General features: G+C 36.7%; 1 protein-coding gene across 1 annotated transcript in view; it reads left to right on the top strand.

Moving 5' to 3' along the window:
* EIF2AK3 (eukaryotic translation initiation factor 2 alpha kinase 3) overlaps nt 1–13,087 on the top strand; it is a 45,268-nt gene that overhangs the window by 21,341 nt on the left and 10,840 nt on the right. Inside the window, exons 3-12 of the mRNA XM_062575107.1 lie at nt 741–935; nt 2,948–3,078; nt 5,029–5,263; nt 5,528–5,690; nt 7,575–7,712; nt 8,263–8,385; nt 8,984–9,204; nt 9,525–9,637; nt 10,683–10,805; nt 12,048–12,197. Of these exons, the coding sequence (XP_062431091.1) occupies nt 756–935; nt 2,948–3,078; nt 5,029–5,263; nt 5,528–5,690; nt 7,575–7,712; nt 8,263–8,385; nt 8,984–9,204; nt 9,525–9,637; nt 10,683–10,805; nt 12,048–12,197 (1,577 nt within the window). The 5' untranslated portion in view covers nt 741–755. The remainder of the gene's footprint in view (nt 1–740; nt 936–2,947; nt 3,079–5,028; nt 5,264–5,527; nt 5,691–7,574; nt 7,713–8,262; nt 8,386–8,983; nt 9,205–9,524; nt 9,638–10,682; nt 10,806–12,047; nt 12,198–13,087) is intronic.

A 13,087-nucleotide genomic window follows, 5' to 3' on the forward strand; every position in this document is an offset into this window, starting at 1 on the left:
CAGATGAGTTTTAAAGGAATTATTTTCTTAAACATAAGAAATTTTGGGGCGGAGAATCTTGACTTAACTGTCTAAAAAGGCAAAAATGAAATATGAGCTCTGATTTAAATGATAATTGCTCTGTCTTTTTTAAAGAATAATGCGTTTTCTGGAGTAGTCATTAATTGCAGAATTGCTCACATACAGTCTCAGCTTTTCTTTTAAAACAGAATTCAGTCTTCTAATCTAGAGAGAATGGTAGATCTTGCATTTAGCAGTAAATCAGCTCAAAAAAAAAAAAAAAACCCAAAGTAGAACTTCATTTGCATTTGCAGTACAATAGTTTACAAACTATTGTAAATAACCTGTCATAGTTGCACTTTAACCAGTGAGTGTCCACAATAATGTCTCTGGTATTCCCCTTATCAGATTTTGTACAGGTTGAATGAATGCTAATATATCAACTGGTTGAGCTTTAAAATGATTTTGCTTAAAGTGGAAGAAATTTCATATACTGATGGTTTTTAATGGAGTGTTAAAAATAGTGAAATAGGGATTTAATTTAAATACTCAAACTTCTTCTCTCTTCAGTATAACTTCAGAAAAAAGATTCTGGGATAGAAAACAAAAAAAAAAAATAAAACCAAGGGGATATAAAGCACTATATTTGATCATACAGTGTTTCTATTTGCTGCTGTGTGTGTTTTGCTGAAATTGTGTTTAAGCACTGTCTAACAGTCAATTCAATATAATTCTTTCAGGTATTTGGAAATAAGATGATAATTCCTTCCTTGGATGGGGACCTTTTCCAGTGGGATCGGGATCGAGAGAGCATGGAAGCAGTTCCCTTCACGGTTGAATCTCTTCTTGAGTCATCCTACAAATTTGGCGAGGACGTTGTTTTAGTTGGGGGAAAGTCTTTAACAACCTACGGGCTGAGCTCGTATTCAGGGAAGGTAACAGCCTGAAAAATTACCTTGCGATTGTGTGTTCCTAGGATTGCCTTGTAAATAGGTTGCTCTTGAGATTTTAAACCATGATACAATTCTATTATAAAATTGTGCAATACAATAGAGCAGAATTTGAACTTTTTGTGCAAATCCAGCAGGCTTGAGTAAGAGTAAGCAGGGGTGCCGTTGGACCGTGTGGCTATGCCAGCCAAATACCCCGCTGCAGTCCCTCCTGCTTCATCCCTTGGGCTAGCTCTAACACTTGTCTCACCTTTTGCTGGGCTGACTCATCTTGCTAACCCATCAGAAGACTGTTCGCTTTTTATTGGATTAGTTTTGTGCTGGGTTAGCAAATTTAGTCAGCTCAGCAAGGGATGGGGTGAGTACCAGAGTGAGCACAGGAGAAAGGGCAGGGATTTTGTGAACAGAGGTGAGTGAGGAGGAAATGAGAAATCACCTCTTTCCAGCAAGCTGTAAGAAGAACTCGGCTGTATCATGTAGCTCTAACTGAAAGAGACTTTGCAGCTTACTGAATATAGAAGAAAGTTCTAGGTAATGCACAGATTTCAGTTTTGATTTTCACAACTAGTAAGCAATAGCTGTTGGAAAATGAGAAAAGCATTCAACATATACAAATGTTTGAGACAAGTGCCACTTGTTGTTTTTGCCAGCATGTTTACAGTCTCTTAGAAGAAGTATTGCTTACATTTTAAAGTTCTGTGCAAAAGTTAGTTGAAAACTAACTGCTATCTGACTAGGTAGAAAACATTTTCCTTCTGAATTACATTGGTTGAAAGTTGTGTGTTTTTAAAAACACAAAAGGAAAAAAGGCTTAAAAAAGGTTCTGATTGCATTGTTCAAAGTTCTAGATTTTCATGACTCCCCATTTTTATGTCAGGTATAATTAAAATGATTATAGATACTTTATGTAATGAAGAACAGACTAAATCATAAATGTTGATGCATTTAAAAAAAAGACAAGGAGAAAAAAAAGATATTGGTTAAAAAAAAGTACTTTTAAAAAGTTTAAGACTTCAAACGTTTGTTTTTCTGCAAAATCAATCTTTCCATTTTGACCAGACAGTTTGACATAGACTGCTTCTGTGGTGATCAGTCGTGATAAAGAATATAGACCCAAAACTGAGTTTGAAATCACTTTGATTTTCTCATCGATAGCAGAGGACACTCTACACTAATAGAGGGCTCCTCCTCCTCTGTTCAGGAAGTGGAAATTTCAGTTTCTGCTTTGATTCCTGGCTTCCTGCATCAAGCAGCAGTGGTGCACCTTGCAGGAAGCAGTGCCTGACTCCTCCTCGTTAAGAGGTTCAGCAGTTTGTTCTTTTTAGCAGTGCGGCGTTAGTTCAGACTTCCAAAAAGCATATTCAACTCACTTTCCCAAATACAATTGCCTGTATAATTCAAATTCTGTTTTCTGATCCAAGCCATCATCTTTGAAATGGGGAGTGCTGCAAAATCTGCAGGACTGGGAGAGTTAAGTAAGATACTCTCCTCCTAACAGCAGAGAAGACAAAGGGGGATGACTTCGCAGTATTTTATATAAATCAATAGTACATCATTTGAAGTTAATAGAGTTACGCTGAGGCAAATATGTCATCAAAACAGAATTAACTTCTGGACCTCATGTAGGACAGATTTTTCTATGTCCATAGAGATAGGATGGGAAAGAAGGAGCTGAGATTCTTCTCTGTTAGAAGCAGAAGAGCATGCGTAGAGTAGTCAAAAGATATTCCAAGATGGTCCAAACTGAATAATGGCTTCCCAGCTGTAGACTTCCCAGCACTTTTTGAAAGTTATAGTCTGAGAAGCACTCATCGTCTTTTAAACCAGGCTTTTTGGGATCCCTTCAAGTTGAGCATCTCAAACAATGGAGCTCTAAATCGCTTGTGAGCCAAAATTCATTGTAAGAATTGTTAGTTTCAAACATTGCTGTTGGTTACGTTTGGTTGTCTTGAAGTTCTCAAGCTTTTTAAACGAGAACCCCTTGCCTTGTCCCTTAGGTGAAGTACATCTGCTCGGCTATGGGCTGCCGCCGGTGGGATGACGATGAATCGGAACAGGAAGACACTCTTCTATTGCACCGAACCCAGAAAACAGTCCGTGCTGTTGGTCCGCGCAGTGGCAATGAGAAGTAAGCGTACAAATGATTCAAAAGCAGTCAGACAGAGATTAGGTCTTAATATGTAATGTTTTAAGGATTTGACCTACTTTTTACCCTCGTTAAATTAGGAATTGCACAAGGGAGTTTAGATTGTTAACCAAAGGAATGTGACAGACTGTTGTTTAGGTTCTGATTCCCTTGCTTTTTAATGCACTTAAAATCTCTTAAACGTCAATTTTATAGATGATTAGACAGAAAATATATTTGCACATATTGACTCTCCTTAAATGGAAAAAACTTTTCTTGTCCTTGGATATCCCCAAAGAGTTTGTGAACAGTTACTGCACAAGGAAATTTCACAAATGTGATTGTTCAAACTGCTGATTTTTTACATCAGAAAACAGTTTGTCGTCTTATCGCATACTGATTTACTGATTTTTAAAGTTATTTACATACTCGTAGTAACTGTCACTGAATATTTTGTACTTTGTCTTCAACTGTCATTTTAAGTTGATTTAAAATGTTTTTGGTCTATTTTTTAGGTCTCATTCTTAAACCAATTTTGTTCTTTTCATGTGTCTATCCTTTAAAAACTGTGGTTCAGTGGTGACTGGTTCAATCTGTGACTGCAGTTGTTGTCATGATGAAGTTTTAACGCATCAAGAGTTTTATAAAAATACAGACACACATTCCACAAGTAAAAAATATACTGCATAAAATACAGACTTAAAAGGCTGGTTACTGCCCATACATCCAGTAATTGCCCAACAATTTAGCAAAGAACTAGTCTTTTCCTGTTCCCCCTGCTCCCTCTTCTGTTTGCAGCAGGATTTGACAGGTTGTGCAACTGTAGTCTGTCAGAGGTAGCCTAATTATAACTTGAATAGATTAGCAGATGAGAAGTCTTAAAAGAGAAATCTTGGATTTTGTGGTTCGTGGAGAATCACACTGGCAGGGAGAGGTATGTCACAAAAATATAGCAGTATGTGTGCTCTTTCCTTGGTACATCTCCTTTTCAAAAATGTACTATGACATCTTGTGTATCTGAATGCTCCTGTCTTTGCAGTCAGAGAGATGTTGCCCTGTTGGTACAGTAGTTCTGCTGTGTTTTACTCTAGAGAAGAAACAGCTTTTAAACAACAAAATTCAACTGAAAATATAAAATATGCACAAATTTTATCATATAAGTTTAAATGTTTTAAGGGGGCAATCTATGGCTCTTCATTGTTGCTCGAGTGTTTCTAGAAAACTTTGGGTACCCAAACATTATTTGTGGAAGTATTTTTCAGTTTCTGCTTTCATTCGTTGGTTTAAAAAAGCTAAGGAGCTTTTGGCCACACAAGACATTTGTGTTCTTGATACAGTCATCTTCTTTTCAGAGCATGTTAACCTAAGAGCAGTCCTGGTTTCATTGCAGTAGCTGTCCAAGAGATCCTGTATTAAGATACCTGTGGGATTAAAGCAAAAAGAAAAGAATAATTTCTCCCACAGCTTGAAAAATTTCTTTCATATAAAATCTGCTTTACCAATAGAGAAATCTACCATATGTATAGAATGCTGCTTCCTAAACACCATACACTTGTAGCTTTTATCAGATGCATAATGTTTTTTTTTTTTTTTTTTTTTTTACCTAAACAGACCCAAATGTATTACTTTATTTTTAATTGTCCTCCTCATATACTAAATTTAACTTTAATGCTGTTGGCCCTCCTTCACTAACTGGTTTATTTTACCTTCTCATCTCATGCATCATGTTGTGCTACGAGTTTTCTAAGCTTATTGTTTGGCTTGTATCCTGGAAATAGCCTGTTAAAGGATTAGCATGCCCTTTCCTGGTGCAATTGGCTGTGTCTTAAAATTTTACTGCAAAATATGGGTCAAATATACATAATTCCTTTTAAGGGTCTTTTGGATGGAGGGGTTGGGAGTTCCCTTGTAATATGTAAGCTGTTTCTACAAAGTTTTCTTTTTCTATTTAAGGTGGAATTTCAGTGTTGGTCACTTTGAACTACGCTATGTTCCAGATATTGAAACTAGAGCGGGATATATTGAGAGCAATTTCAAAGCGAATATGAACAAAGAAGAAACTAAAATAATTTCAGATGTGGAGGAGCAGGAAGCTGTGATGAAAGATACAGTCATAAAGGTCTCAGTAGCTGATTGGAAGGTTATGGCTTTTAATAAACGAGAAGGACATCTGGAATGGGAATACCAGGTATTGAAAAAGATGAAGTATTAAATGTAATGGAAGTAGAAGCTTTACAGCATTATAGAAAATTCCATTTATTTTGAGTTTTCTTAGTTAAAAAAAGGGGGGGGGGCAACACATCTGCTTGTAACCTTTTATTTACTGATGGGTTATTTTTGAGCTTCTACATCTGTTACAAAAAATAAAACAAGGAATTTAAACGTGTCATTTAGCATTATTCTTGCGTAACTTCTATAATAATAATTTTCCATTTACCTCTTTGTTCTTCAGTTTTGCACTCCAATTGCTTCTGCATGGCTGGTTAAAGATGGCAAGGTAATTCCAATCAGTCTGTTTGATGACACAAGTTACACCACAAACAATGAAATATTAGAAGATGAAGAGGATCTTGTGGAAGCTGCCAGAGGGGCCACAGAATCTAGTGTCTATTTGGGTGAGACAGCTATTACAGCATTTTCTGCAGTGAGCGTTCTCTGCTGAGGTTTTAGTAAAGGAGATCTTTTTGTACTGGTGGATTAAGGCCAAGAGGAGCAGTTACGTGTCCAGCCTGATACTCTGTATAATGTAGACCATTAAATTGGAACTACGTTGTTTTAGAAAGCCCGTAAGTTGAGGTTTCAGTAACATATATCCCAGAAGGGCACTTACTCTTGATTTAAAGGTTTGTAACAGGTAGAGCTGTGTTTTCTTTCCTTCCAGCCTGCTCTGGTTCATCTTTGCTGTTGTCATTCTAAGACAGACTTCTGTGTATCCATCTTAGAAATTCTAACAAATATAGAAGGTACAGACAATTTTAGAAAGTATAGCTTTGGCTCCAGCAGAAATAATTTGTCTAATATTTTGGACTAAATTGGTAGTAAAAAGATTACTTTGTCTTTCTTTTTTAAAAACAAAAGATGGTAAAACCATGAATCTTTGACTCTAAAATATTTGCTGCTTTTTAGTTTCAGTACTTTTGAGATTATTCCAAGCCTCAAAACTTTTGAAGATATGTTTATACCTAACAAGGCAGTCTTATTGATCAGTAAACAATAAGCAATATTTCCTTCCAACCCACTGATTTGTCACGTTCTTTTTTATCTCTACACGGATCACAGTAACTTACCATGAAGAAATTTCAACTAAGGTTTTGTGCGACTGAGCCCATCTGTCTAAATTTACTTAATTTTATTTAATGTGGTTTGTGACAATTTGAAATAGAGTGGCCACAGGTCCTCCCTCTTCTCAAGTACCTCTGGGAGGTAAATGTACTTCAGCTTTGTAAGATGTTTTTTACCTTAGCCCTTTTCTCGAGTCTTTACGCTCATATTTTATACTCAGCTTTCCTGAAAGTGGTTAAACAGATGAATCTTCAAAATAACACTATAAAGCAGCTGGTTTATCGCAGCTGGTTTATCACAGCTTTCCTGTTAATGAGTGTTGAAGAGTAATCTGTACCAGCATTAACAGGGACATTTAGAGGAAGTCTTACCTATACAAAGCCCACGTTACTTTATAACTCTTTTAAATGACATTTTTCTCAAACTTCGATTCCACGAAAGTTAAAACGAGCTATTCTGATTTCTTGCCTCCTTTATTAGAATGAAGGGAACATACTAATTGAATACATCCAGACTTAGTAATTAGAATACAGAGAAATATTTTCCAAAAAGGCTTTCTTCAATCTAGCACAAACTGCAAAGGTTATAATAATGAAAGCTTACAAACGTATGGATTTTGCTTTTCTTCTGCTAAGCAGTGAGTCACAAATACCAAAATTGCTCCATGAACTTCTTGGGTAGGTAGGTGGAGAGTTGCACAGTGCCTCTTGATTTGAGATGAGCTGTCTTAACTTCCAGTCAAGCTGCTACGCTGATCACAGTGAAAGACAGAAAATAGAGGAGACGTGAATCCTTCTTTAACAGTGTTTTGCAGTAAAGAGACTGGCACTTAACTAATTTATGTTAGTTAATGCATGGTGATGATTTGACTTCCCTACTACATTAGTAAACATTTTTTGTAGTGTTCATTGAATCTTCCTGGAATTAAACACGAGATACTTGTTTCTTGTTTGAGTGGGTACTCTCTGAAATGCTGCCTGAGAGAAACTACCTTTTCCAGTACGATTCATTGCCCAACCTTTGTTGTCCTGCAAGCAAGGCATTAAGTGTGGCTAGCAGTCTTTCCTGTTCCTTACGACAACAATTAGCTGTGCAATAAATACAGGGTTAAAAATGAACACCTTGAAGTGCTAGCAATTTTTACCCACATTCATAACTGGGCAATTTTATGCTAGTCTAAATCTTAACACAAATACCATCTTTGGTTCATTTCCTAGGTATGTACAGGGGCCAGCTGTATCTTCAGTCATCAGTCAGAATTTCTGAAAAATTCCCAACCAACCCAAAGGCTCTGGAATCCAGAAATGATAATGCTATTATTCCTCTTCCCAAAATCAAATGGAAACCTTTAATCCGTAAGTAACAATCCAGAGTTTTGCTTATGGTCTTAGCACTGAAGAGACAGGACATCTTTCTGACTTCCATTGTGCATCAGACTATTCTGATGTCTCCAGCTGTATGGAGAACAGCTGTATGTAGTTCAGGAACAATTTCTGTGCTTTATTAATTGTTTAATTTTTTAATTAAATGTTTAATGTCTAAATGACTCTACTTTTTTTTTTTACTATGAATTTGACATTATCTTACTTATTGATGAAAAGGTCATCTTCTAAAACAAATCTTTCTGCAAAAAGGATGAAATATTTGCAGTGCTGTGAATATCAGTTAATGGACTTTCCTAGAAAAAGAGTATTTTGTTTGGGGGTGCAGTGATAGTGATATTTTAAATACTCTTTTTAATGTTTCCTTGCATGAATTTTGATTCATGGTTTGATTCAACAATCTTACATTTTCTAAAATTATGCAATTGGAATTCTCTTAGAATTTATACAAGAACAGAATGTGTGAAAGTGGAATTATTGTAACAGCTTAGCTCAGAAAATTAAGTTTCCTTTCTATGCTTAGAGTCTCCTTCCAGGACTCCAGTGTTGGTCGGCTCTGATGAATTTGATAAGTGTCTCAGCAATGACAAGTATTCTCATGAAGAGTACAGTAATGGAGCACTTTCAGTTCTGCAGTATCCATATGGTACGTGAAAGTCCTAAATTCTGAAGTGTTTCAAATAGCCATGTTTATTCATGTGTTATCTGTGAAGTTCAGTAAAGGCCCATGTGTTTAATCTTAAATATACGTCGTTTTTAATACTTAGTGAACAAGGAAATTATTGCCCAAAGTAGGATTTCCAAACTTTGTTGTATGCACTATTAGTGCTGCACAGACCACTTCTGATTGCCAGAAGTTGCCACTGCAGAGGTTTTTTTATGTACTGCCACTACCAGTAATAGCTGTATGCAATGAAAAATGTTTGCAAAATACTTTTTTTCAGAATTTGCTAACAGGGCTAGAGGCTCTGCCTTCTTGTATAAATTTTCTATATGGAAGATTTCCTGCACTGAAGTGTTTCAGTGGTCAGGCCTTCTGCAATAGTAAACTTTAGCTGGAGAACTAGCTTGACATAGAGTCCACAACTTTGAATAACTGAATTCGATATAGGTCATTTAAAATCCTAGGACATGCAAACAAGAATAATGTGTGTCTGTTGAAAAAACTTATTAATGAGAAGACAGAATTGCTTGGCAGTTACCCAAAAGTAAATCTGTTCCTTCTTTGTGTCTTTTATGCACAGATAATGGTTATTATTTACCGTATTACAAGAGAGAGAGAAATAAACGTAGCACCCAGATCACTGTTAGGTTTTTTGAGGATATGAATTACAAGAATATTCGCAAAAAAGATCCTGTTCTTCTGCTTCATTGGTGGAAAGAAATAGTTGGCACTATTATATTCTGCATTGTGGCCACAACTTTTATTGTACGCAAACTTTTCCATCCCCATCCTCACAGCAGAGTAAGTATTTTTTCTCAATCCTAAATACAGAAAGTATTATTCTAGACTTTCATTTTGGTTTTCAGTGAGTACTGTTAATAAGTTAATAACTATCGAGACAGCAAAATCAAAAGCCTAAATTTATTCTATTGTGAGGGCTGTCAGCTGCTGTGTAGAAGTTGCTTAACTGCTTCAACAAGCAAATAAATTGGTTCAGCTATATCTGAAGTCTTTGGAAATATTTACAAAGAAATGATTTAATGCTATATCTAAGGGTTCAAACTGATCTCAGGTATTAAGGACTTGAGTTTTTTTGTTCTTGTTTTGATAACCCTTGTTAGCTGCGGAAGGAATCTGAAACACAGTGTCAGACTGATAGTAAATATGAGCCAGCTTGTGGAGATGTTAAAGAGACCAGCTGGAGTGATGTCAAGAACTCTGGATATGTGTCAAGGTGAGCTCAAGTAACCACAGTTGAACAAAACCCATAAAGGCTTTTAGTTAGTGTGAGAACTAACCTTATCTGGAGAAAGGAGTTTGTACTTGCTGATTTTTACGTACCCTCGTTCTCAGACTCCATAGGACAGTTGTCAGCTGCAGCACAGAACGCTATCACCAAGTGGGAAATTGCAATTAGGATTAGTCTGAGCAATCACTGAGAGACTACAGAATACCTGTATTTGGGAATGTCGTTCTTGTATTTCTCACTGATACGTGAAAAGGAAAATTGACCCTTAAGGTCCTCAATCAGTGTTTACCCTTCTGTTTCTGTGTTTGCAATTCGAGGGATTGGAGATGGAAACATCTGATATTTTATGAGTAGAATGAGCAGAGTATATTTGAAACAAACCTTTGCTACTGTATTGAAGGGAATTGGTTACGACAGAAGAGTTTATAGGCGTAAGTCACTGATACTTTGGAGAAAATGTGACTGTGATCTATACGTGTGCAACTTGCTGAAGCTATGAACTGGAGAAATTAAAATGAGGAAGAATAGGAAGGGTTTTGAGATACCAAAACAGTGATGCTTCAAAAGAGATGCTTAAAGAACTGGTAGCAAAAATGCTTGAGAGGGGGCAATTTTTTTAAAGGCAAAGTGTGATTTAGAAAATTGGCTGTTGCCATCTAGTATGGGGATAGGAGCTTAGGCTAAATACCTCTCTGATCTTGACAGTAAGCATGGAACCTAATATTCTTAAAAGCTGCTTCAGTTTATTATGTGCAACTGTAAGGAGTCTTTCTGGAGCTGTGATAGACACTACATAAATGTATAATCAGCAACTGTCCCTTTCATAAACAACTAACCATCTGATTACATCAGCGGTGAACATGGGAAAAAGACAAGAGAAATGCTTGAAGTCAATCAGCATATTTTGCCTGTAGAGAAGTATTTCACCCTTAGAAGAATAAAATGACTTGTGAATGTCCTTATTAATGCATTTTTCTCCACTATCCTCCCACCCTTCTTCTACCCCTTTCTCACACCCCTCTTCCTTCAGATATCTGACAGATTTTGAACCGATTCAGTGCCTAGGTCGTGGAGGTTTTGGAGTTGTTTTTGAAGCCAAAAATAAAGTAGATGACTGCAACTATGCTATCAAAAGGATCCGTTTACCTAACAGGTATGAGTGAGTTTTAGATGCAGAAAAAGTAATGTGTTGTGAAATCCTATCCTGCACTGAACCATCTGTTCCTGAATTAATTTCCAGATATTATTACATTAGGATGAATTTTTACTGGGGGGTTGATTGAGTTTGGCATTGAGAATTTGGCATATGTAATTACAGCAGAAGGGAGACCTGCTTGGCTAAAATACCTACATAGCAGGACCCTCGAGAGGATGCTATGGCTACATGAGATCTCCTTTGATTGCCTAGATGAATAAGCCTTTGATAACAGGACCAGTGATTTGTAGCACTGTTAATTTGCTTCTCTCCTTCCTCTCCTTACCTTTCCTACTCCACCCTTTCTTTCTTTTCTCCCTTCCTCTTCAGCTTCTCTGACTCCATTTGTCCATTTGTTTCATTTTTCTGGTCCCACAACCCTTACCTTTTCTTTCAGTCATAGGTGGTCAAGCCATGCTGCTGAATTACCCTATCCAGAGCTTGCAGCACTTCCTTTTAGTGGGAGATGGGAGACACTGCTTCTGGAAATCTCGAGTTAGAACAGCAACAGGCAGGCCAGTAGAGGGAGGGGGTAAAGCTATGAAATCTAGAATTACTATTTTTAAATGTGTTAAATAAGCTTGATTATTTAAGATAAAGGTTTTGTTCAGAAAACTAAGGTAGCTTGAATTTTTCTTTTCCAAGCCTGTAACATTAAAATCCATTAAATAAGATTGTTTTGACTTCATTTGATCCATTTATGGTCTCATGAAGAGAGATTCTTGTAAGATACCAGGCTACCTGTTTTCCTATCTGTAGCATGGAGATAGTCTTTATGCAGTCTCCTAAAGTTCTGCCAATTTAAAAAAAATACAAAGGTGTTATGGTCTGTCTTCTTTTATGTCAGTGTCTTCTACATCCCTGCAGAATATTGCCAGTTAGTGGACTTTTTTCCTATCCTTGTAAATAGCTGAGAGCAAGATGAAGCTTTTCTTCTAAGTTTTGCTACCCATAATTATTTGAAAAGAGATGAGTAAATAATTAGCCGTTATGAGCATATACTGCTCCCCCACACTTCTAACCTGAAGGAGTTATTCTGGGGAATTTAAGGCAGATCTGTCTCTTGGTTTGAAGAGCAATGCTACTAGCTTGGTTTATACTGGGCTAGCTTTGGTTAAATTCCTTTGCAGAAATTTCTGTGCTGTGCTGTTGCTTTATGTGACCTTGTCTTTTTATTTTCCTCCTCACCCAAAACCCTAGGGAGCTGGCTCGTGAAAAGGTGATGCGAGAAGTTAAGGCATTAGCTAAACTTGAACACCCAGGCATTGTTCGGTATTTCAATGCATGGCTGGAAGCTCCACCTGAGAGATGGCAGGAAAAGATGGATGAACAATGGTTAAAAGATGAAAGGTAACTCATTTATGACAGGATGAAATTCTTGTAATAACTGAATGTGAAGTTGTTCGTTAACTGAATGAGAGAATTGGTAGACTATCCAGGAAGATGGAGAGACACAGTCAGGAAAGAGATAATTGATTATTTAGGACTTGTTAAGGTCTTTCTTTAGGGTAGGGAAGGTCCTATAGTTCTTCATTTAACTTTTCTATTTGAATCTTTGGGTGGGTAGAAGATAGGGGCGTTCATTACTGAGATTTGGCATTTTTGTCGTCTTTGTTCCTTGTTACTACTGTCCTCCTCCTGTTTGTTGTCTTGGTTTAGGTTGGTGATTTGTAAAGCTTGGTAGAACTAGGTTGAAAATGGAAAATTAGGTAAAGGAGAAGATAAAGGGGATGTTAAAAGTAAGGAAAAAGTGAAGCAGTTAAAAGTGTCGTGGAAGGAATGGTGCCTAATATGAGACTATTTAGTGGTCTCATAATAACATCTTAAAATACCTAAGCATTTTGAGAATGCATTGACCTTTATATTTCAGGCACCAGATTAACATTTCACAGCTCTAACTCTTCCAACGTTGCAATAAATGTTCTTTAGAAGTGAATTTTTTTGAGATCAAGATAAGCCTGATTGCACATAGGGAGGCAGGCAATAGAGCTTGCTAAATTTTCCTTTATCATTCATAAGCTACTTAGCACAACATACTTATTTCAATGAGAAAACATAATCTTTACTGAGAAAAATGGATGCTGAATTCTGGTTATTACTGATTCCCACACTCAGGGTTATTTGCTATTATGATAGGATACTTTCTGTTCTCAAAGGAAGCAGTTGTTAAAACCTGGTCTTCTCAAAACTCATTTATGATGGGATGAAGTTCTGGAGCATTGAACTCTGGGTTTGTTTGT

Source organism: Rhea pennata, chromosome 4 (assembly GCF_028389875.1).
Source record: "Rhea pennata isolate bPtePen1 chromosome 4, bPtePen1.pri, whole genome shotgun sequence".
Classification (NCBI taxonomy): Eukaryota; Metazoa; Chordata; class Aves; order Rheiformes; family Rheidae; genus Rhea; species Rhea pennata.